General features: G+C 46.1%; 1 protein-coding gene across 3 annotated transcripts in view; it reads left to right on the top strand.

The window, feature by feature from the left end:
- Positions 1-24822, top strand: part of SPATA13 (spermatogenesis associated 13) — a gene marked incomplete at its 5' end in the record, with an annotated part of 93948 nt that extends 69126 nt beyond the window's left edge. For all 3 annotated transcript variants that reach the window (XM_084878757.1, XM_084878758.1, XM_084878759.1), the window contains 9 exons: positions 5378-5514; positions 6816-6995; positions 7297-7482; positions 8964-9143; positions 10603-10835; positions 14554-14683; positions 18226-18598; positions 20655-20729; positions 23270-24822. In XM_084878757.1, coding sequence (XP_084734883.1) covers positions 5378-5514; positions 6816-6995; positions 7297-7482; positions 8964-9143; positions 10603-10835; positions 14554-14683; positions 18226-18598; positions 20655-20729; positions 23270-23445 — 1670 coding nt within the window. In that variant the 3' untranslated portion in view covers positions 23446-24822. The remainder of the gene's footprint in view (positions 1-5377; positions 5515-6815; positions 6996-7296; positions 7483-8963; positions 9144-10602; positions 10836-14553; positions 14684-18225; positions 18599-20654; positions 20730-23269) is intronic.

Raw genomic sequence — 24822 nt, forward strand, 5'->3', positions numbered from 1 at the left:
ATCACTAGGAGCCCAGCACGTGAAATCATGCAGCCCTGTCCTGCCTTGATACCGGAACCTCTCCATGCAGAGCTCCAGTGCGCCTGGCCCAGCCCCGACCCCTCTGGCCTTCTCTGGCCACTTCAAGCCCTGCCCCTACTCCCTTGAGTCACCTCGGTCTGGTCCCACCTTCTCCGGGCACCTCCCTGCTTCTGCCCTGTCATGGCGCCGGAGGAGAGTGTGGAAGCCTCCCGCCTGCTGTGCTGTGCTCCTTCCCCTGGCAGGTGGGCAGCGGGGCACTCGTGAGTGCCAGCGGTGGGTGGTGAAGGGGGTGCTACAGGCTCTCACCCCCACCCTCCCCGCCACAGGATGGTCCTGCCTCCTCCAGGCACCTCCCTGCTTTCGCCCCGTCTCCAGAGCAACACCGCACACATGCCCGCAGCTTCCCCCAAATCGGTTGTGATGTTACAGAGTAACAGACAATTTGCATATAGTACCGTTATTTATAGAACCATTTCATTTGTGGCTCACAACAAACAAAATAACAATTACTAATCGAGAATTTATAAATGACCCGTGAGGTGGGCATTATTATCCACATTCAACAGATTAAAAACCTGAGAAAGGAACTTGACAAAGGACTCGGACTAAAAAAAAAAAAGTAAAAAGAATTTGTGCAGCATGATTATTTGAAGCCAGGTTAGTTTGACCACAAAGCACTGTTATTAGTTCATATGCTGTTTTTCCATCTGGCCATCTATCCAATAAACACTTACTGTACTTGTATGTGCCAGGCAGTGATTTAGGCATTAGGAGTACAATTTAGAACAAAGCAGACAACCCTGGCCATGTGGCTCAGTTGATGGGGACATGGTCCCATATGCCCAAAGCACCAAAAGGTTGCAGGTTTGATTCCCAGTCAGGACATATTCCTAGGTTGAGGGTTTGATCCCCGTCAGGGTATGTGCAGGAGGTAGCCAATCAGTATTTCTTTTTCTTCTGTCCTCTCTAAAACAATTAAAGGTTATCCTCTGGTGAAGATTAAAAAAAAGAAAAACAGATAAAAACACTCTCTTTATGTAGTTTATATTTAGTTGGGGGAGACAGACAACCAACACAATATATTAGATGGTGATCAATGCAATGGAGAAAAATAAGCCAGGAAAGAGGCATGGTGGGGTTGAGAATTGCAGTTTTAAATGTGATGGCCACTGAAGGACTTGCCGAGCATTTGCATGCTTGGGAGAAGGTGTTGCGTGCAGGGCATAGGAGGCCCTGGCAGAAGGCGCCTGGTGTGTGAAGCAGGCACCACCAGGGCCAGAGCTGAGTGAGAGTGGTGGGAGATGGAGTGAATGATCCAACTTCTGAATGGATTAGCATGATCATTCTGGCTGCTTTGATGAGAATTATGATATGGGAACAGGGGAGCAGCAGGGAGAACAGTAAGGCATTCAACAACTTAAGGTGAATGAGGCTTGAGTAGTGGGCGAGTGGTGAGAAGTGGCTGGATTCTGACACATTCTGAAGGGAGAGTAAGGATTTGCTGATGAGTTGGACCTGGGACGTGAAAGGCAGAAGAAAAAGAATGACCTCTAAAGAGAGAAAATTTAAACTTACTCCCATTTCACAGATGGGAAAAGTGAGGTTGGAAAAGGATAAGTGACTTGCCCAAGATCATTTTGCTGGAAAGTTCATAAAGCTAGGATGATTTCGCAGGTATCCAGTCAGAATTCCATAGCCTTTCCCTGTGCACATCGCCTCTCTCCCACCCTGGGCCTCCTGCCACCGGCCTTCCCCCAGTCTTAGAACCCTCCAGTTTCTTCAGTGCTCAGCGGATTACTAATCTGTGTTGAAGTATTCACTGTTGTAATCATTGGAAGCACCAGCCCAAGCCATTTTTCTAAGTGTTTATAATAGCAACTCAGAGATCATTCAATATGTGAAGTCCAAATCTGTTTCCAAAGAACTTTATTCCATTACCTCCTGTAAAGGTTTGGCCTGTTTTTCAGTGGTATCCTTTTTTCATTAAACTTGTAAATTGCGGATTTGTACATCATCATTGCTGGCTTTTATTCTCCTTTACTGATTATCACAGCAATAGCCAGATCCAATGAAAAGGAAGTCCCCTTAGGAAAACATGGTTCAGTGGGTCTCTGAGGGCGAAAGTGCCATTTTCAGGGCTTTGCTGTGGGTAAGAGGCCCAGATGCCTTCATTTTTCTGAGCTTTTCTTCTTTGGGCCAGCTGCAGCTGACATGTCATGAGGAGCCATGCGGCTGGAGCTAGGCTGTGTCGATCAGTGCTTGCTAAAGCTGGAGGTTCTACCACTCTGGGCCCATACAGCCCAGGGGGTTGTGTGTACCCTCCTCTCCCGGGTCCATTGGGACATTTCTGTTGTCGACCTGCCTCATTGTAGGATGATAATCTGGGCAGCTGCTCCAATGACTCCGGATAGATAAGATTCAACTTTAGTGTTATCTCCTCTGTAGTCTAAGACAGACTTGTTTGTCTTTGAAAACTTTATAATTTGCTTCTTCAACACCTCCTCCCACCCTCACCCAAACACACACTAGGAAAGTGCACTAGACCAGGTGGCCCTGTGTTCTCTGCCAGCAAGCACCCATCACAGCATAGGGGGTAGAAGGCACTGTGCCTTGTCCAGGCTCACACGCCCTTCTCAGACAGGGCGGCCTAAATTTCTCCTCAGATTGCTACCCAAAACCTCCATCGCTGACAACAGGAGCACACTAGCTCTGTAGTCCTGAGGGAAGTCCCCTGAGAGAGGGTCCTGGCGTGTGCATCAGCCCCTATCAGGGATGGACATGTGCACACACACACACACACACACACACACACACATAACAGCTGGCTCTGTTGCTCTTCTGCCTGCAGTCCCCTCACCTGGCCCATTAGCAGTGCTGGGGGCCAGTGCTGCCTCTCTCAGTGGGTCAGCAGGCAAGCTGGCGTCTAGAAGGCAGTGCCAGGTGTCTGCAGAGCTTTTATCTGCTTCTTGGCTTTGTGGTCAAGTTCAGGAACATTTGTTTGCAGAAGTTTCTTTCTCCCTCAGGCAGCTCACTTTCACTTTTACCTCTCAGATACAGGCCCTGCTCTTTCCTGAGTGAGATGGGCTGGGAGCAGGGAGGAGAGAGTGGGGTGCAGGAGGGTGCCAGGCACCATGTGGTCTGAGCCCAGCACCCTCCTGTCCTCCACCTCCGCTGCTTAGTCACCAGCACATCCCAAATTCACTGACTGCCCAATATCCAGACCATCCTCACTGTAAACAGACCTCCATCAGCCTAACGCCTAACTGCGAATGTGAATGGTAGGCTGTGCTTCACCGTTGGAGCTGCTGCAGAAGGAAGGACTGGGGAGCAGCTCTGAGGGGAGTGACTGCAGCTGGGGTGTGGGGTTTCCAGGTGCAGAGGAGCACCCCAGGCTGTGGGAAAGCACATGTAAGGCATGGGCCCTTGTAGAGACCTGGCTTGGGCATTGCCAAGAAGTGTTCTGTCCAGAGCGTGGGCCCAGAGGCCGGCCACTAGGAAAGAGTGGGTCCAGCTTGTGGACTGCACTGGCCGTCTTCCTTCCACCATTGCACTTTGTGTGCTAAGCGTGTCTCGTTACATCATCGTTTGTCCTATCTGTTCAGCGCTAAAAATGCATTCATGGAGCTTGTTTTCATGTTTATTACCCTCCATTGTTGCAATTCTTTTTCAATTTGCTGTATGAATTCCAATAAGCATTCTAGTAAGAATTCTAGTCTCTGTTTACAAAGTGTATTGCTTTAAAAAAGTTGGCCACAATAGCATAGCTGAAGTAATGGGGAGGGAGGAGAGCTGTGAGGGCCTGGGACGCAGAGCTCGGGGCATGGGCAGGGCTGGCCGCGCATGCCGAGCAACTGAAATGTGGCCGGTCCAGATGGGCTGGGCTGAAAATGTAAAATGTCCATCTAGTTTTGAAGGCTTAGTACAAAATAAACAATAAAAAAGATACCATTAAAAAAAAGAAAGTTGTTCTGCCCTGGCCGATGTAGCTCAGTTGGTTGGAGCATCATCCCATATGGAAAAGTCACAGGTTGGACTCCAGTCAGAGCACGTACTATGTTGTGGGTTCGATCCCCTGTGAGGTGCCTACATGAGGTAGCCAGTTGATGTTTCTCTCTCTTCCTCTCTCTCTTAAATCAATAAGAACATATCCTCGGGTGAGGATTTTAAAAATAATTACTTTTAAAGAAAGTTGTTCTGTTTAGAATTAGACCTGTTATTAGAAATTCAGAATCGCAAGTCCTTGATGAAAACAAAGGCAGACAGCCCCCTCTCACTGCTCAACCTGCCCGCTGTGTTCTGAGTTTTATTTCCCATGGCCATTTCGGATCCGGCCTCTGCCCCACCAGCCCTGCTCCTGCCACGCTTGCTGCCATCACCACAATAACTAACTCTCTTTATTGTGTTTGCTAGGAGCCTGACACACATAATCTCACTTGATTCTCTAAAAAGAAAGAAAATACTTTTTACAACAGAATGTAAAGTTCAGAGATATTAAATTGTGTGGTTAGGGCCGCCTGCCTGCAAAGGGGCAGGGCCAGAGTTCAAACCCCTCACTCCCATACTCAGCCTGAAAGAGCAGCCCATGGCCGCCAGCACTGGCTCTCGAAGCCCCACAGGCAGTGTGCTCCCAGCTTGCTCTTCCAGGCTCGTCTCTCGGTAGATGTGCTGCTGGTGCATCAGATCTGGCCATGTTTTGTTCCATGAAACCTTTCCTGTCCCCTTAACCAGGATGTTCTGTTATTGTTTAAATCCCCTTTGCTTGATGACAGGTTAGCCTTGGTGAGAATAAGCCACTGTCCCAAGAAAGAAAATCTGAATACCAAGGTGGTTAATCTAAAACATTATACCCATCGTTAAAAGGTCTTTCTCTCTTTTTTGGTAAATTCCCAATTCTGATAGTGTGAGTTCCCATGTAAAAAAACTAGTAAAAATGCCTACATGTTTTCACTTACTTATACTACTGGGACCATTTGGTGTTAGTAGTGCTACTGCCTTACAGGTAAAAAATGGAAACAAAATGCTTTTTTAAAAAATCATTATATTTTTCATCTCTTTTACTTCTCAAGCTTATCAACATTTTGCTTAGAAACACTATCTATATTTCCAGCACAAATTTCCTACTAAATCACACCTAGTTCATGCAGTATCCTAGCTCATGAAATAATACGATGTTACCATTGGCAATGTTCTTTGAATTGTTCCCCTTCCTATTTAATGTGTCTCTTAAACCCAGCCCTTTTTAGCATCAACTGCTACTTCTGGATTAAATGGATCAATAGAAACTTTCTAATGATTTTGTCATTTAAAAATGTTTGTTAGCTGTGTCTTTTAAACCATGCCATCACTTTTTTTAAAGTTTCTTCAGATGGCGGTACTGAGTCCTGTGCCTTAGTGGACGACAACGGCAGCGAGGAGGACTACAGCTATGAAGACCTCTGTCAGGCCAACCCCAGATACCTGCAGCCTGGCGGGGAGCAGCTGGCCATCAACGAGGTACTGGGATCCCACACTTGACCAGTGGTGGACACTTGATACCAGGGCCAACATCACTTCAGACTTTGCTCACTGATTTTTTTTAAAAAATATATATTTTATTGATTTTTTTACAGAGAGGAAGGGAGAGGCATAGAGAATTAGAAACATCAATGAGAGAGAAACATCAATCAGCTACCTCCTGCACACCCCTACTGGGGATGTGCCCGAAACCAAGGTACATGCCCTTGGCTGGAATCGAACCTGGGATCCTTCAGTCTGCAGGCTGATGTTCTATCCACTGAGCAAAACTGGTTAGGGCTGATTATTTCTTATTGAATGTTCAAAAATCTAGAACTTTGACTAAATAGTTTCTGGCATTTTCAAGGACAACTTATGTGATGAAGTTCCTCCTTTTATGTGATAAGAACAGCAGTCATTAGCTTGGGCAGTGGTTCATTCTGACAAGCTCTCCCTTTATCATAAATCTCACAGCTGATCTAAGAGGTAAATGTTACAGTTAGCGTCCATATTGTAATCAACACTCTGAAAGTAAGAGGCTAAATTAGTTGCTGGTAAATGGCAGAGCTGGCATGAGCCACATATTTCTCACTGCGAATCTTCTTTCTACCAGTATTCTTTCTACCAGTCTGCATCTTTAGCCTTTTTCACAGCAATCTTTCTAGAAGGCACCACTAGCTTTGGAGTTCTTGACGCCTCAGTGAGTAGGCTGTGAGGGTGCTCCCGGGAGCTAAGCAGACATCGCCCTCTGCCCCTGCACTGGACTCACATGAGCTGCGTCTGTCCTTTACTTTTATCTTGAACTGTAGGCTGTCTACAGATCATTCTGTGTTCTCTTTGGTTGCAGTGAACTATAAAGTGTTTGCAAGTTTGTGAAGTGTGAATGCTGAGTTCTGAGTGAAGCTGTGGGTCTCACAGCTAAGCCCCGTGTGTGACCTTCAGAGGCTCCGCTCGGCGACATTTTGCTTGGCAGCTCAGAAAGCTTTTCTCTGTGTATATTCAAGATATTCAGATTTGTTAGTTAACTGATTTACAGATAAATGAGCTATTTATACTTTTTTTTTTTTAAGTGAATTTGGGCTTTAAGATCATGTGAGAAAGACTCATCTAATTCTCTTTTCCCTAATATGTTTTTCTTTGTTCATTTTGTGTAACAATCAGTAAGTACTGACCCAAAGGTTGGCGTATACAAATGAGAATTAGGAGATGTGCATCTCGCCGAGACACCACACAGACTCCCCGCCCGCCCATTCTGCCCACCTGACTTTCACACTAAGCACATCTGCATGTCTCCATTTCAGCTGATCAGTGATGGCAGTGTGGTCTGTGCAGAAGCTTTGTGGGACCACGTGACCATGGATGACCAGGAACTGGGCTTCAAGGCAGGAGATGTCATCCAGGTTCTGGAAGCCTCTAACAAGGACTGGTGGTGGGGCCGGAATGAGGAGAAGGAAGCCTGGTTCCCGGCAAGCTTTGTCAGGGTAGGTGTTGGCCCCCTCACACCTCACATCTGTCTCTGGGGAGCGACAGGTAGAATGGTTCAGGCCAAACTCACTCTTTGTACAGATTCAGTTTTTTATAATCGTTTCAATCAAATCTAGAAATTCAACTGGGTCAAAGGAAAACTTTTAACCAAGGTAACTAACTAGTTGTTTGGCACTGCTGCTGTGTTTGAACCACTGGCGCCATACATAAGACAGGTGAGAGTCAGAAGCCATGGGGGGCCCCTGCCTGTGCCGGTGCCACCTCTCCCAACCCCCCATCCCTGTGTGTGCACTGCAGTTGCGTGTCAACCAGGAAGAGCTGTTGGAGAATTCCAGCAGCACGCAGGGCGAGGAGCAGCAGGAGGATGCCGGCAAGACCCGCCACAAACACGCTGAGAGCAAGCAGCAGATGCGGACCAACGTCATCCAGGAGATCATGAACACCGAGCGGGTGTACATCAAACACCTCAAGGACATCTGTGAGGTAGGGCTCCAGACATGCGGCCTCACTGAGGTGGTCACATGACTATGATATGTCCACCTGGCTCTCTTCTGTTCCCAGTCACACCCTCCTATGCACCTCTGACTCCTGAACACACTGCTCACTCATTACATACGCGTCTACCTCGGTGAGCTTCAGTGGTGAGCGTCATGGCCACCCGCCCGGCTGTTGCAGCCAGTCTCTTTCGGGGCCCTGCACCACTGTCTCTGTCAGCACCGAACCCTGAGACTGTTCAGAGCGAGTACCTGTCAGAGAGGGCAACACCTGTCAGTGAACCCACTTAATTTGACACAAATTCAAAGGTTTGGCATTGTACAGCCCACTGCCTCCAAGTTGTCTCACAGGCTAGATACTGAGTCATTTAGATGTAGAAAAACAAACAAAACACTAGAGATAGCCAAAGCTACATTCCACAGCATCATGATAGTTCTTCTGCGTGATACATTTTATTCCTCCCGTGGCGTTTTTTGTTTTTGTGGGTTTTGTGTGAGCATTATACCAGTCTGTCCTGCTACGAGTGCTGACCTCTGCACTCTTAGTTTGGCTGGAACGTTCATCCCTGAAGACAAACTGAAGTGAGACAGCCGCACATCTGTAACTGGATTAACTGGCCAGATGCAGATACACCAATGTTTTGTTTGTGCTGCCCTGTTCAGTAGGGATACATGGCTAAAGGAGTTTCTTTAAAGGGACATTCTATGAAGATGAAAGTAATTGCTAATAATTGTTGAGCATTGACTCTGTGCCACCCCCTCTACCTGGGTTAACTCATTTTACTCTCACAACACTCTCACTCGGTCTCGACCCGTGTACAGGTGAGGAAACTGGGGCGAGGAAAGGTTAAGAGGTGGGCTTGGGATTTAGACCAGGCAGTCTGCCCAGAGCCTGTACCCTGAACCTTTCCATTGACTTTCTGATAAAATTCTTTCCAACTAGTCCGTGGTGGGATTTTACCATAGAGTCAGTCTAGCCTATAATTAATTTGGGAATAATTATTACATATATTTGTGGCCTTTCCTTCCTACCTCCCTAACTCCTTACCTAAGCTGTAGTACAAACTGGGTGCATAATTAGTAGTTTCTAACAAGTCTTCCTGGCTGTGAAATAGAATCAGCAATAGGAGAATGATTATCTTAAAAGTTTAGAAAAAAATATAACAAGGCCAATTTTTGAGCTTGTATTTGAAACCGAGCAACTTGTTTCATGAATATAATATAGAAACTGTATAATGATAAATCCAGACACATACATCTTTTCTCTTTCCTTTTGTTTTTAAAACATGGCACATTTTAGTCATGGAAGTAGGATTCTCCTAACAGAGACCCATAGATGTTAAAGTAATTTCCTGAAATTAAAATCTGCTCTAAGACAATGGCTTTGGGTGCAAAATATTGTAGTATTCAAAGAAATAATTTCTATGAATTTCCAAATTTGTTTTTAAAAGCGTATGTTCCCTTTTGCAGGGCTATATTCGACAGTGTCGCAAGCACACGGGAATGTTCACTGTTGCACAGCTAGCCACCATTTTTGGAAACATTGAAGATATTTATAAATTCCAAAGAAAGTTCCTGAAAGACCTTGAGAAACAGTACAATAAAGAGGAGCCTCATTTAAGTGAAATAGGATCCTGCTTTCTTCAACATGTACGTCACCTGTTACTTCTTTATTAATAACATCTGGTTAAATAGTTTTGCAGCATTTCTTCATTAAAAATAGGAGCCCTTATCTCTCTCTCAAAAATCTGAGTCCTTTTTGTTTCTTTGTTTGCTAGATTAATGTCCCATAGAATGGAGATGTCACTTGTAAAGTAAGTTGATTAGTTTATGTGGTTAATCTTTAGCTAAATATACTAAGTCCATTTTTTAAAAATCTTCCCACTTTTATGCAGTTTGGTGTAATTTTTAATAAGACCTGTTAATTGTCTATTATATGTTAAGCACTGTTTTCAGGATCTTCTTGTATACCTATACTGCTGTGAGGGAAGTATATTATTGTCCTCATTTTACATGAGTAATCTGAAGGCCATAGGGTAACTGACCCAGGGCCACACAGTAGTAAGTGGAGGAGGGAAAACCGACTGAGGCCTGTGGCTCTGGGACTCAGGCTTATGACCAGTGTAAATGCTCAGGCCAGTCTTGAGATGATGGCACGAGCTGATCATATAACTGAGGATTGACTGCCACTATTTAATACCAAAAGATTTCAGAGAAGGAAGATTCTGTTCCCAGCCAAAATGGCCAGGGCCTAATAATAGTAATAACAACAGCAATGACAACCACCACCACCTCCTTGCAGCACAGGCTGGGTGCGGAGCCAGTAGCTTCGTAGAGGCAGTGGTGTGGAGCAGGTACCAAGGTGGTTGCTTTCAAATAGCTGAAAATAATGCTGAGGTGGGAATGCACGTGGGAAGGTCGAGCCCATGAGAGCACTGGGCCGTCTGGGACTTTGTAAAAGACCTGTTTGGCCAGAGTAGAAGGTCCATGGAGATTAAGAGAAGCTTTTAGTCACCAAAGGGCAGGCTGCAGAGACGGCAGCACCCCAGCGGGACGAAGCCCCAGTGGGTGGACCTCGCCTGGAGACAGGAGTGTGCAGCTTAGGAGCAGAGGGGTTGCTACTTCTGGGCCTGGGCAAGGTGATTGCAGTGGGAACACAGAGACAGGGAGTCTGTTCAACAATTCAGTATTTCCTGTTTAAAGTAAAGAGGACGAGGAGGGAGCTAGTTGGGCATAAGAACAGCACCTTCTCTTAGATCAGAGCTGGGGTGAGGAGGGTGACAGTAGAGGGCGCTGTTCTCTGGGGAAGCCCAGTGCACCTATGGCTCACCCTTTCAGGGTCTGTGGGAGGCTGCTTGGAAGGGACCAGGGCTCTGAGTCCTAGAGCAGCCTCTCCCTGCGCCCCCAAGAGATAAGAACCCTCTGGAGAGTCTGCGTATGGCCCCTTACCACAGAGAAGATTTTGGCTTCTTGCCCAGGTGGGAAAAACGCTGCAGAAGGACTTGGGGCATCCTCTCCCTCCTCCCAGGAATGCCCCCTCACACAAGCTTGTCCTTGTCTCAGCCCACAGCCCCCATAGCCTGATGACGCTGTGCTTTCCCCTTCCCAGCAAGAGGGCTTTGCCATCTATTCCGAGTACTGTAACAACCACCCGGGGGCCTGCGCGGAGCTGTCCAGCCTGATGAAGCAGAGCAGGTACCGGCACTTCTTCGAGGCCTGCCGCCTGCTGCAGCAGATGATTGACATCGCCATTGATGGCTTCCTGCTCACACCAGTGCAGAAGATCTGCAAGTACCCCCTGCAGCTGGCCGAGCTGCTCAAGTACACCACGCAGGAGCACAGGTGAGGGAGGCACCGGCAACGCCCATCTCTCCGCCCACGCGGAGGCCTTCAGCTCTCCCAGCTTCCCAGGATGGCAGTGACAGAAGGTTCAGGTGTCAGGCTTCTGTTACTTCTGAAATAGGTTTATGGAGGGTCCAGAATATCCATTCCTAGAGATATCAAAAAAATAGACCTGTCTGGTGTGGCTTAGTTAGTCAGGCACCATCCCTTACACCAAAAGGTCACCAGTTCAATTCCCAGTCAGGGCACATCCCCAGGTTGTGGGCTAAGTCTCCAGTAGGGTGTATGCAGGAGGTAGCTGATTGATTTTTCTCTCTTTTTCTCTGCCTCTCCCTTAATCTCTCTCTCTAAAATCAATAAAAACACTTAAAAAAAAAAAAGATATATATGATTTATGGTTTTAACAGTCTGTATATAAATAAATAAATAAATAAGATTTGGGCCTGTTACGAAGCGAGTCCCCAAGAGATAAACCACCGGAGCCAATTTGATTAAGCATGCTAGAGTTTATTACAGATTCGAATCCGGGCTCAAACCTTGGCTGACACAGCAGCCAGCAAACACCCAAGTGAAAGCCCCGATGGAGGGGCAGTCCCTCCTCTTCTACCTCTTTTTTCCCCACCCCTCCCACCGATGGCATGTCACTCCCAGATTGGCCCCTCAGGACAAAGACCTGGCCTTCCTGAGCTATTTCTCAGGTAGTTTACACTACCTGGCCTGTTTTTGCCTCAAGCAGAATGTCTCTTCTGACTTCAAACAGAAGTGCAGGATGCTGCTGTTTTGATGACACCAATCTCCTAGCCAGGTCTGGAGGGAGGTCTGCATATTTTACTACAAGGGAATTCCCGGCACTGAGTTATAACTGACTTTATTTTTTTTTTTAACTTTTCCCCCTTGGCCAGGTCTGTCTCCAGAGTCCTTATCTCTTGGGCAGATGGGGCCCACTGTCACAGGGCCCTGGCTGGGTAATTCAGTTGGTTAGACCATCCTACCAGTATGTTAGGGTTGCAGGTTCAATCCTCAGTCAGGACACATACAAGAATCAACCAATGAAAGTATAAATAAGTAGAACAACAAATCGTTTCTCTCTTTCTCTCTCTCCTTCCCTCTCCCTATCCCTCCCCACCTGCTTCCAATCTCTCTCTAAATCAATTTTTAATAATATTTCTTCACTATATTCTGTGCACATGGGGATTTTTATTGTGTTGTTGGTCCTATCATTGGCATATATTTATAAATACTCATTTGTCGCTACTCAGTCATTAATAAGGACAATTTTTAAAGAGAAATAGATCAATTGAATACAGTGTAAGAAATATTTCTTTTCTTTCCTGTACTACTTTAGCTGCTTCCCATTAACTCACCCTTCGAGCGGTGTTATTTACTGCCAACAAAATGTTACTCTAGAGAAGGGGTGAGGACGCAGAAAAATTCCAGTTATAAAAAACAGAATCTCAAGGCCTAGGGGAGCGTGTGGGGTCCACTTGGGAGGCACATTTCACAGAGGTCCTGGTTGACAATGGTCTGGAAAAGTAATCTAAATCCTAAAACCTTGCCTGCAATGGTGGTGTTCCCACTGGCATTTCAGTTCTGCCCTGGTGAGAACGGTCATTGCTTATGTTTGACCAAAGTCATACCTGTCCGTGACACCTGTGTCACCGGCACAGCTGTCACTGCACCCGCAGCCTGGAGAGGACAGCCTGGGAGGATTTTAGAGGGAAGGGCCTGAGAGGGGCTGGGGAGGACGGTGAGAAATCTGCTGGAGCAAACACAACTGTTTTGGGTTGTAACAACTATTATTCGGAAGCAATCACATTCTCCAGGGCAGTGCCTGGCCTGCAGGGTGCCCAGAATAGATCATTCTTTGCCTGCTCTGCCACTGGTCACTGAACAGTTAATTCTAGATATGAGTATTTAAAGAGTTAGGACTACCAAACTAAGAGAAGGGAGTTTATTGAAAGAACTATGTATTTTCTCTTTTTGATGGAAAGTTTGGAAAGAAAGTCATCAGAATTACAAATTTGAAGAAAATTTTTAAAAAGAATAAAAACTCATCGTGATGAGAAACTAATAAATAAGAAGCAAAGACATATTGAAAGACCCAGGCAAGCAGATTAGATTCCAGGACGGGAAAGCTGTGGCTAGAAGTTCACACATCACCTTTTAGCAGTTAATGTTCACTGTAAGGAAATTGCAGATTTGGTCTGTGTGTATATGTGTGTGTTTGTTTTGTTTGTTTTGTTTTTCTTAATCATTTGAAAGGAAATAACATAAAGCCCATTTCTTTGTCTCAAGAGAAACAAAACATTTTTTTTTTAATTACACTGTTTTTGGTTGGTTTTTTTTTTTTTTCCTGGAATTGTATATATAAAATAAAATGAAAAGTTGCAGAAGAAAACAATTATCTTGCTGCTTTCTTCCTTGTTGGAGAGCTCTCTGGGCGCTGTGCTCCAGGATTTTGGCAGCCCCTTAAGTCATTTATCATCTTCTTCTGCTCTGTTGTGTGAATCGCCTGTCTGAGACACAGGTTTGCCTTCTAGGCAGGTGGCCAGAAACTTCCTGGGAGCTGCATGTCCCTGTGTTTGGTAAATAAACAATAGGACCTGCTTCCAAGGCTTTGTTCTGGGCTTTGCAGGAGGATTCTCTCCTGCCCTGTAAGACGCATGAAAGTGCTAGAAAGTAAAAAAACTCAGCTCATCTACTGGACAATTGATTTACATATCCCCAAGTTATTCATGCTAAGCAAAACTTGGATGTGAGAGTTTCCAATAGCAGATATCTCTTAGCCTATGTTCTAAAGAACTAGAACTCCAGTTTTAGTTCTTTTATTACCTATTAGAGGCCCGATATTCATGCAAGAATAGGCCTTCCTTCCCCTGGCTTCACTCCCTGCTGCCCAGAAGCCGGCAAGTCCTCGCTTCTATCCAGAGCATACCACTTCTGTAGCTCTCTCTGCCACCCCCTTCCCCTCATAGCAGGCATCACGCCCCTCCAGGCCACTCTGCACCTGCATATGCAAATTAACTTCCATTTTTGTTGGATTAATTTGCATATCCACTCTGGCTGTGCGTGTAGTGGAGTGATGCTTAATTTGCATGTTTTTCTTTTATTAGGTAAGATAGTTTTAGAAGCCCTGGGAGCAGGAGCCTGCTGGGGCAGCATTTTAGTTTGATTTGACTGTAGCATATGGAAAGCACCAGAAATGAAGATCTGTTGATGAAGTAAATGCCGCATTGGCGTTTACATGACTCATTAGGTGAACCTTCTGTGGCTGTGTCCTCTGGTGTCCTTTCCTGAACACCATTCAAAGATGGGACTCAGAGCAAATTATTACTCTTGAAAATGATTAGTGATTGTTAAAGTACTTTCTGTAGTCAGCTTGCTATATCAGAACCAAAGCAATCACAGACTGCCCTTTATTAATGAAAATCACTCATTGTCACAGTGATAAAGACATTTCTTGTGGCATTTACTTTCATTCATGATAATTTCTGGGAAATGAGGACAACATTCTTATTCCAAAGAATTCTCAATTGCTTTGGTCAGCTCCCTTAACCTAGGCAGACTATCGCCTATTCATGGAGGAACAAGAAAAAGGGAACAATGGCTGCTGTTTAAATGCCATGTTGTCTAGACTATTAATATACAAATTGGGAAAGGAGTGTATTATTTTGTTGAGTAGCCTGCCATATGGTTAAAATTCACCTCTTATTTTCAGTGATTACAACAATATAAAGGCAGCCTACGAGGCCATGAAGAACGTAGCCTGTTTGATCAATGAGCGCAAACGCAAGCTGGAGAGTATAGACAAGATAGCGCGTTGGCAAGTATCCATCGTAGGCTGGGAGGTAAGTGGATACCACCCCCCACCCCACATCATGCATCACCACTCACCCCCTCCCCTACCTCTGGTCTAGTTTAATGACAGACTTTGATGTCCTATGATTGATGCTTTATACTCATGGCTTACTGGTGCACAGGGTTCCCTTGCTGTCCGGAATTATTAGGTCTAGTAATAATTAATGTCGTTTTCTAATACTTTTTTAAATCGAATTTATTTAAACAATACAACAAAATTTAATCAACAATATAGTTGCCGTTGTTTTCTACTACTTGTGCCCAACGCTCAGGAAGCATTTTAATCCCTCTGTTGTAAAATTCTTGTGATTTTGATGCAAAAAATTCAGTCAATGCATTTTTGAGGCATTCTTCATTATTAAATTTTTTTCTAAGAAGAAAGTTTTGCAAAGAATGAAACAAATGGTAATCGGAAGGGGCAATATCAGGAGAATATGCAGGTTGAGGGAGAACTTCCCATTCCAACTGGCGCAGTTTTTCAGCAGTGATTCTTGCAGTATGCGGTCGTGTGTTATCGTGGTGAAGAATTACGCCCTTCCGATTAATCAGCGCGGGTTCTTTTTCTCTTAAAGCTTGGGCTAACCTTTCCAATTGGGCACTATACACTGCACTTGTAATGGTTTGGTTAGATGGTAAAAGTTCATAATGAAGAATTCCTTTAAAATTCCACCAAACACACAACATCACTTTTTTCGCATGCAAGTCAGGTTTTGGCGTGGGCTGCGGAGCCTCATTTTTGTCCAACCATTGAGGCCGCCTTTTCAAATTAACATACAGCACCCATTCTTCATCTCCGGTAACAATTTGCTCTAAAAACGGCAAACGGTTTTGACGAGAGAGGAGCCAACTGCAAATTGTGACTCTTTGATTACGGTTGTTGTCGGTCAACTCATGAGGAAACCATTTTCCAAACTTTTGGACTTTGCCAAGTGCACGCAATTGATTGGAAATTGTTTTTTGTGAACAATTTAAAGTTGTCGCAAGCTCTTGTTGGGTAATTTGAGGACTTTGCACCAAAAGAGCTTGAAGAGCTTCTTGATCAAAATTGGACACATGGCCTCGACCACTCTTGTCATCTAACGAAAAATTTCCCTCGCGAAATTTCTCAAACCAACGCTGGCATTTTCTGGCGCTAACTGCATCTTGACCAAGAGCACTACAGATGTTTTTTGCAGCCTCACTTGCTTTTCTTCCTAAAAAAGGAAGAACTCGTAAAGCATGCAGTGCCGAATATGATCTTCATCCGCCATCTTCTTAGCCCTAGTTTTGCAACAAAAACCAAACCAAACACAAACTTTTTCAAGCAAAACTTGTTAATTGCACTTCACACGTTCTGTAGATACCACGTGTATGAAGGTTATGTCAACACAAGTCAACGCCAAGCAAGATTTTAAACGAATGTTTAAAAACGACATTAATTATTACTAGACCCGATAGTGTGTTCCTATGAAATGTTCAAATGCTGAAAAGGTGCAAAGCCAAAGACCAACACCTTAGGACAAATCTTGCTAACAGATGCACAGAGGCCTGTCCGTGACTGGGTCCCGGCTCACAGCTTTCACTGCACAGATGCTCACAGATGCAGCTGGGTTCTTGCGCTGGACTTGAGATGTGGGGTGTGGTTTCCGGGAAGGAGCTTCCTGGGGCCAAGCTTGACACTTGACACTCCATTGCTGCTGCCTCTGTAATGGCTCCCTGCAAAGCCAACACTGAACACTTATCGCTTCTCCCCTTTTTTGGAAAAAATGAAAATTCTCTTTGGATTTCTTTCCATTAGCAAAAACAGGTACTAATGTAGGTCTTTAGTAAAAGTACAGTAGTATAAAGAGAACTTTCAAAAAGCAGGGGATACCTGTATATATTTTGAGGCAAATGATTGACTTGAAGTCAACTACTTTACCTTTTACTTCACCAAGAAACACTCGGAGAAGTGTCTGTAATTAATGTATTACCTGCTCTCCTGCTAGAGTGTGAGATTCATGAAGCAGCTGGAGAAGATTTAAAATATAAATTGCAGTTGGTGAGAGTATGGACTATGCAGCCACCCTGCCTGTGTGTGAATCCCCTGTGACCTGGGCATGATCATTGTTCTCATCTAGGAGATAGAGAGGAAAATATTCCCTATCTCGTAGGTCTATTGTGAGACGTATATAAGACGGAAAATGCAATTTCCTTATACAGCCTGTAGTAATAGTGCAGCATGCATGTGCGTGTGCGCGTGCGCGCACACACACACACACACACACACACACACACACACATTTCTAAAAACAGGAATGATGACAATAATAAGTAGCTGTGTTGTGTTTACCACATGCCTAGCACTGGTTTAAGCCATTTTCATGTATGAACTCAATTTTAATCATCTCAACAGTTCGATGAGGTAGGAAATATCACACCCATTTAACATATGGGGAAGCTAAAGCACAGAACAGTTAAGTGGCCTGTCATACCCACAGGGTTAGAAAGTGGCCAAACTGGATTCAAACCCAGGCCGGCAGCCTGTCGTTAGAGTCCATGCTGCTAACCACTAGGCTCTATGGCCATTCTTAAGAATGACAAATTGGTGCTGTTCATATTGTTTTTAGAACATGCAAGATTCATCCTACATCAAACTAATAGGTCAAAGCTCACTTTCCCAAAGGCTTGTGAAAGTTTGGGCTGAGAAGTTCAGTTTTCAACTTAAGTAGATAATAGTGATGAAAGGTGGAAAGAAATATTAGTAATTGTATTTCAAGGCCTTACAGACTTCTGGAACCTAGACAGGCCCTTTCAGAGATCACTAGTCTAACTCTTATTTTGTAAGTGAAGAATCTAGGACACAGAATTACTTGAGGCAGGTATATAGAAGAGGTATTTTGGAGTCAAGAGCTTTTACCTACAAAAAATGTTGTCTATGACTGAGATTAAAGGAGAATAAAATTTTCAATTTGTAAAATTTAAAGCCAGTGTCATGCCATATACCATAAAGTTCCATTGAATTAGACCCAAATCTAAATATGATAAAAGTGTGGTTTTCCTTCCGTTCCTGGACTCTGACACTGAGGAGATTATTTATTGTCAGAAGTTTACTAGTTATCTTGCTGCTGATTTGCCACGTGGCCTTTTGTTTCCAAAGATCCTAAATGTGTTAGTCCAGGCAGCTGCCATAGGCCTGACTAAAGCCAGAGCATCTGTAGTCTGTCCCACTGTGGTTGTTCTCCAAGGATCGGCCTTGGTCAGCTGCCATATCTGACCTTGATCAGATTCGTTAGCCCAGCAGGCTCTCCACTTCTCTTTCTGATAAGGAAGACACCTCAGATAACAGAGGCCCTGTAACATTTTCCCATTTAGTAGGGGGGGAAAAACACAAAACCCTTAACACGCAAGAAGACTAATAAACCAAGATTTCAGATAGCCTCTGAGGCCTGGCTGCCTGTGAATGGGCCTCAGGCACCTGGCAGATCTGGGGAGGCTTCTGGGCCAGGGCTCAGGGCTCCCGGCACCTGGAGGTAAGAATTGGAAGGTCTCACAGTGTGTTTTCATCCTCCAGGGACAGGACATTTTAGACCGAAGTTCCGAACTGATCCATTCTGGGGAGCTGACCAGAATCACTAAGCAAGGCAAGAGCCAGCAGCGGACATTCTTTCTGTTTGACCACCAGCTCGTGTCCTGCAAGAAGGACCTGCTGCGCAGGGACATGCTCTATTACAGGGGCCGCTCGGACATGGATGACATGGAGCTCGTGGACCTAGAGGACGGGCGGGACAAGGACTGGAACCTCAGCGTGAAAAACGCCTTCAAGCTCGTCAGCAAAACCACTGACGAGGCTCATCTGTTTTGTGCCAAGAAACAGGAAGACAAGGCCAGGTGGCTGCAGGCGTGGGCAGATGAACGGAGACGGGTGCAGGAGGACCGGGAAATGGGTGAGCCGCGCTCAGAGCCACTGGCTTTTGTTGGCCTCTGCTTTCTAACCTCACCCCCCAGCCTCTCCCACCTTTGGGAAAAGAAAAGGATTTTCAGATTCTAAACGTTTCTAAACTTGCTCACAAGACAGGCTGTGGCAGATGTAATTACTACATGTAACATTTATGTGCCAGATGCTCTGCTACACATTTACAGAGAGCATCTCGTTTAGTTTCAAAACGTGGATACTGTTGCTGTACACATTTTACAAATGAAAAAAATCAAGGTTCAAGGCCCTGCACTGCAGTGAAGGCCATGCCTCTCCATACTCTGTCTTCTTCCCAGCTGCTGCTCCCCTCCAGGCTTTCACTGGCCTATGGGACACACCCTCCCGCCTGGTGTTTATGGCGGGGCACAGTCTCAGCCGGGCTCCGGTGCCTCCCTGGCACATTAGGGTTTTGAGCACAAACTGTTGAAGGGGAGTCAGGTTGCCACAGGGACCATGGGCCCTGGATCCTCCTCTCTGCAGCCTTCCTGGGCCCGGACCCCCAGGCTGTGGTACAGGATGGAGAAGGCCCTGCCCCTTGTCTTCCCCGCCCTCTGCCATGAGGAAAGCCAGGATAAAACCAGCAGGTGCTCCATTGACTCCCATGGTGTGTGTCACCAGCACTGGCTCAGGTTGGGCCACAAATGTTGCTCTCACCAGAGGAGGTTTCGTGGGCTGGATCATATACTAGAATTAGAGTAGAAAGGGCTTTACAACTCAGCCAGGCTGACTCACCAACAGCTGGAATCCCCTCTGAAACACTCCTAATAACTGAGCACTGATCTGTACCTCGGCCTCTAATGACACAGAGCTCACTGCTGTAAGTGGCCCCTTCCGCTAAGTGGAAGTACCCTGTATTTATTCTGGGAGGAAAGCTGATCCCAAGCCAATTCCATGTATTGGTGCAGCTTTTGACTCTCAGGCCTCATTGGAATAGGCTCATCACTCCATCATGCCAAGGATTCTTCAGGTAGTTGAAGGCCACATATATTCAAATGCAAAATGAGAGAGCCACAAATCTTACCTGCTATGTCATGTTGTGTAGTGCAGACCCTGAAATCATAAGTTGGAGTGTTTTGGTTTTTCCTCAGATTGAACCACATATTACAAGGGCATTTTAAATACTTCTCAGTTCAGCACTTCCCTATTGCTGGTGCTCGAAAGAGAGACAGGAATGAATGAATTAATTAATACAGGAATGAAGGGATGCATGCACGTGGCACTCCTAGAACCATTAAATCTGTGATCTGGGTGAATGTGGACAAAAATGGGACTGAACCAGACCCTTGCCTGTCATATTCTGTCAGCCTACGTGCCCAGTACATTGTGTGTAGGTTGATCCTAGAGATCATGGAGGTGGGAATAAGGCAAGGCCAGAGTAGGCCTCAGAGCAGTAGAAGCCAGGAGGCCAGTGTGGAGCCGGAAGGAGGCCTCAGGACTCAGGAGGGACAGATGTTGAGCATGTTGAGGAGTCAAGGCATAGAGAGCAGAGTGACCCCGGCAGCTGAGCGCAGAGCCCAGGTCCCCTTCCACCGGGTGGAGGCCTCCCCCAGCCAGCAGCTGTGGCTCCTCTGCCTCTGTCCTTGCCTCTCTTCTCATGCTCTCTACAGTTGGGGTACAAAATTCAGTTCCCATTACTCAGATACCTTTGTTTAGGAGACAATCAAAACTCACTCGGCTTTCACAGTGAGTGAGCAGACCTGCGGCCCTTTGACTTGTCCTTCCTCCCAGAGCCTTATTCTTTAGGGCGAGAAAAGGGGGACTCTATGGGACACATCTGGGTTTACACAGGTGTCTGTGCATCCTTCCCATCAGCCCTTTCCAGCCTTTCCGGTGTCCTAGCGACAGTCCTGGCGCCTTCCTTCTCTTATCCAGTCTTTCGACCTCTTCTAGTTCCTCAAGGACTAAGGTTCTGTGCTTCAGGTTATGGTGAATATCTCGGGATAATATGGGTTATGGGTTATAGAGTTTTAATCTAAAATGTTTTCACTTGTTTTGAATACATGTTACACCTTTGTTTCTAAATATAGGAATGGAAATTTCCGAAAATCAGAAGAAACTTGCCATGTTAAATGCTCAAAAGGCAGGACATGGAAAGTCAAAAGGTAAGTTCTGCAGAAGCCTTCCTCCCTCTAATGTGTTTCAGCATTGGAATTAAAATTGGGGAAGGCTCAAAGTTAACACATGACCGACTCTGAATGAACGAGAGGAGTGTGGATGAAACTCTAAATGATAGATCCAAAATAGCAGACAGTTTTACCATAATGAGCATTTGGTTTGAATGTACTAGTACTTCTGTTTTTTGCATATGAGTTTATAAAAGGTCTATTGAATTGATAGCCAAGAGCTTCCAGACCTCCCTCTGCTGCCCACAACCCCTCTGGATCCCCCACTGAGGGGTGATGTGTTGGCCAGGTCAGCGTTCTGAATCTGAGGCAGGTCAGCCACTCTTGTATCTTTGGGGCATGTGAGGAGGAATCTCCAACCCCGACTGTGTGTCCCTGCAGGCTACATTTTAGTTCAAGTAAGAAGAAAGATCTGAAAGTCCAGTACATCATGCAATGAGCTTAAGGAAAAATAAGACAGAGTAGCTTGTTTAGAGTTTTTATTTTCTACCCTGCAAGCACCTCGGAATGACCGGGCAGCTGTTTAAAAATACCAAAGGCCCAGATCACTCACACACACACACACCCCCACCTACACACACACACACCCACACACCCAGCTTCCAATGTGCAGGCAGAGTTCCTCAAGTAGGTAATATTAATATTCTAGCCCAACAGAAACATTAAACATCTTTATTCCAAAAATGTTATCTACACTAATTATCTACACTAATAAAAGAGAAAGATGCAAATTGACCCTCACTTCACAACAGCCACCAGCCAACCAGGAGTGGATATGCAAATTAACCCAACAAAGTGGTGGGTTAATTTGCATGCACAGGCACCAAGCAGCTGGGGGTGGGGTGGCCATTGTGCATGTGCTGGCACCAAGCGGCCTGAGTCCCAGGGATGGGTGTCCTCAGGACGCAGGCCACTCTGAGCCTGTAGGACTGCGCGTAGGGCCACTTGCAGGCGCCGAGTGGCCAGGGATGGGGTGAGAACAAGCGGCCGGGGGTGGGGTGGGAATGTCTGCCATAGCAAGTGAGCCGACAGCAGACTGCTGGGGACTGCTTGCCCCTCGCCTTGGTGGTGAGAGACAAACAGTTCCCTGCAGCAAGTGGTCATGTCAGCGAGGGCCAAGCAGTCCTCCGCAGGGCCCCCACAGAGAGCAGACACCAGGGCCTGAAGTGGCGTCAAGCAGGCAGGTCTGCAGAGAGTAGAGAACCACAGAGAGAAGGCCTAAGGCATCAGTAGGACATCCCCTGAGGGCTCCCGTATTGGAGAGGGTACAGATGGGGCTGAGGGACACCTCCACCATGCATGAATTTCATGCTGAGGGACACCTCCACCATGCATGAATTTCATGCACCGGGCCCCTAGTATTTTATAAACTACTTAATTCAGGTGGACTCTAAGAGGGATTACCCTATGACATTTATCCTACTCAGTATTTTCCTAACTGAAAACGCAAAAAGAAGGATATTTCAGCCTAGGACTGTGATAAGCCATCAACTGCTGCACCAAGACAAATTCATTACCAAAATAACACTCAACATTTTCCTGCTCCCACCACTCAAATGCAGAATTTCCCTCCTATGTATAAACATGTTCAAGGCAGAAAATCGCACCGTATTCTTTTTTTACATCTTCACTTTAATATCAAGTGACGAATAAAAATCAATTTATTAGAACTTATTCATTTCTGTATCTTCCAAGAGTCACTAGCTTAGCAGTGAGGCCCCCGAAAATGCAACTGATGGTCGCCTGGCAGGCACTTTCCATGCGCTGCCTCACCTCATCCTCCCTGCCACCCTGGCAGATACGGAAAGAAAGCCTAAGGCAAGTCAGAGGCAGGGATGGATTCTGAACTGAGGTCCTGGCTCCTTCCAAAACCCACGCTCTGCCCTCCTATCGTGCTGACTTTCACAGTTACGGTGTGGTCTTAATAGCTAACTTTAATACGCCTTTTTAATGACCTCTGCCCAAATTTAAAATACCAACTTTAATAAAGCAGTTTTGATTAAACTGATGAGGTATCTGGATCACTATCTAGGCACATTACTTACATTAACTGGTTTACTTCTCATACCCCAGTAGGCACTGGTATCCCTGCTTTAGATTTAGGGAACTGAGGAAAGTCAGCTGATTTCCCAAATAGTTACAGCTCGTAAGTGATAGTAGGCGCTGGGCCGAGCAGTATGTTATTGCCTCTCATCCCAAGTAACAGTCTAGTTCTAATCTTGCCTCTTACTGCTGTGTGACTGTAGCTTCACATAACCTCTCAGTCACATTCCTATAATGGTACCTTCCTGGGAGGATTTTCATGAGAATTCAGTGAGATAAACTGTGTCCCGTCTCCACACACAGCATGGGCTAAATGGGTTACGCTAGCTGTCAGATATACTTTCAGTGAATGTGAATTGAGGATCGGCTAAGAACTTCAAGTCTTGGCACTTTTTGTTGTTGTTGTTGTTGTTGTTGTTGTTGTTGTTGTAAGTGACTCTCGTTCCATGTGTCGTCCTCCTCCTCCCTTGCGTCAGGCTATAATGGATGCCCCGCGGCCCCCCCACACCAGAGCTTGCACCCCATGCACCAGCGCCACGTCACAGTGCCCACCAGCGTCCCGCAGCAGCAGGTGTTCGCCCTGGCAGAACCCAAGCGGAAGCCGTCGCCGTTCTGGCACACCTTCACCAAACTCACCCCTTTCAAGAAATGAGCGCGGGAGCCGCACCTCGGCTGGCTGTGGCCGTGAAGAGGACCATTCTGTTCTTCTGTGCTCGGTCCAAGGACAGCCTGCTAGACCCAGCGCTCTTCTTCGGGGCTGAATAAAGAAGAGAAGGACCTGGACTCGCCTTCCGGCTCAGGGACACAGCTGCTGCGGAGAAGGGGGAGAAGGTGAGGAAGCTCCCCGGGTCCCAGGGCTTCTGTGACTTGTGCCGAGGTGGCCCGGACTGAGGAACTGGCGACGTGCTCTGAAGCGAGTGCTGAGCAGTGATGCTGCCAGCCCCGCTGGTGACGAGTGCCCGTGCGGCAGCCCAGGTCCAGGGCTGCCAGGAGGACAGGATGGCTGGGCGCTTTTGCATTCGGGTTGAAGGGAATGGTCGTCCTGGCTGGGACTGCACTGGCCCAGTAATGGTAATCCGTTCCTCTCTTCCTTAGTGTTAGGGGACTTAGAGCAGACGTGTCCCTTAGTGTCATCTGAACCCACACCGTGGCCACATGGTAATTAGCAGCTTCATCTTGTAGGCTCCTCCCACACAGGCTGGAGGGGAAAGCAGGCTGGGCCTGTCTGGAAGCAGGGAGACCTCCAGTGCAGTAACTTCAGCCTCCTAGAGGGAGGCTGCTTCCAGGGAGGGAGGAGGGAGGCGGGGAAATCCTGTGGCAGGCTAGATGGCACTAGGCAGATCCTTCTCTAGTCAGGCACTCTCCCGCCACCCTGGTAACTCCAGGAGCAGAGCCCGGTCTGCTGGTTCATAACCTAAAAACTATTCAAACACAGCCGTTTGCAATATAAAAACCCATTCACTTCAGTTTCAGGATAAAGTGAATATGCAAATGCACTGATTAAAAGGCATTCTCATTCAATCAGTTGTTCCTGGCACCTTCACCAATGAAGTTATAATGACATTGATGTCCCCTGAGAAAGCTTGAGCTTCAAAGCAGCCCATCAGCTCCACGAGGAGCCCACTTGGTTGCATTAATCCAAACAGCATGCCAACCATGCCATTATTAGCATGTCAGCAGTTTCTGAAGGTTCCTCTTTATAAAAGAGGCTGGAACAGAATATATCTAGACGCAGAGATAGCAGCCTTCCTTTAAGGAGAGCCACATGGGCTGATACCTGTCAACAGTTTTCTCCTAGTCTTTGTTTATATTGTAAATTTTGATGAAAAAAGAACTTTAGAATGTGTATGGAGAAGACAGGCTCTGCGATGCCATTGTAATTTACTTAGTGCACTGGATGGGCGGGAGGGTATTGTATGACTCAATTTGTGTTTTTCTATTTGAAAATCTCCATTTTGTATGCTACTCTTGGAATGTTTGTTTTTTCTACTAGGCCCATGCTTAAGAATAAACAAACCTGTACTGTCAA

The sequence above is a fragment of the Pipistrellus hanaki genome (genome assembly GCF_964339955.1).
Source record: "Pipistrellus hanaki genome assembly, chromosome: 3".
Taxonomy (NCBI): Eukaryota; Metazoa; Chordata; class Mammalia; order Chiroptera; family Vespertilionidae; genus Pipistrellus; species Pipistrellus hanaki.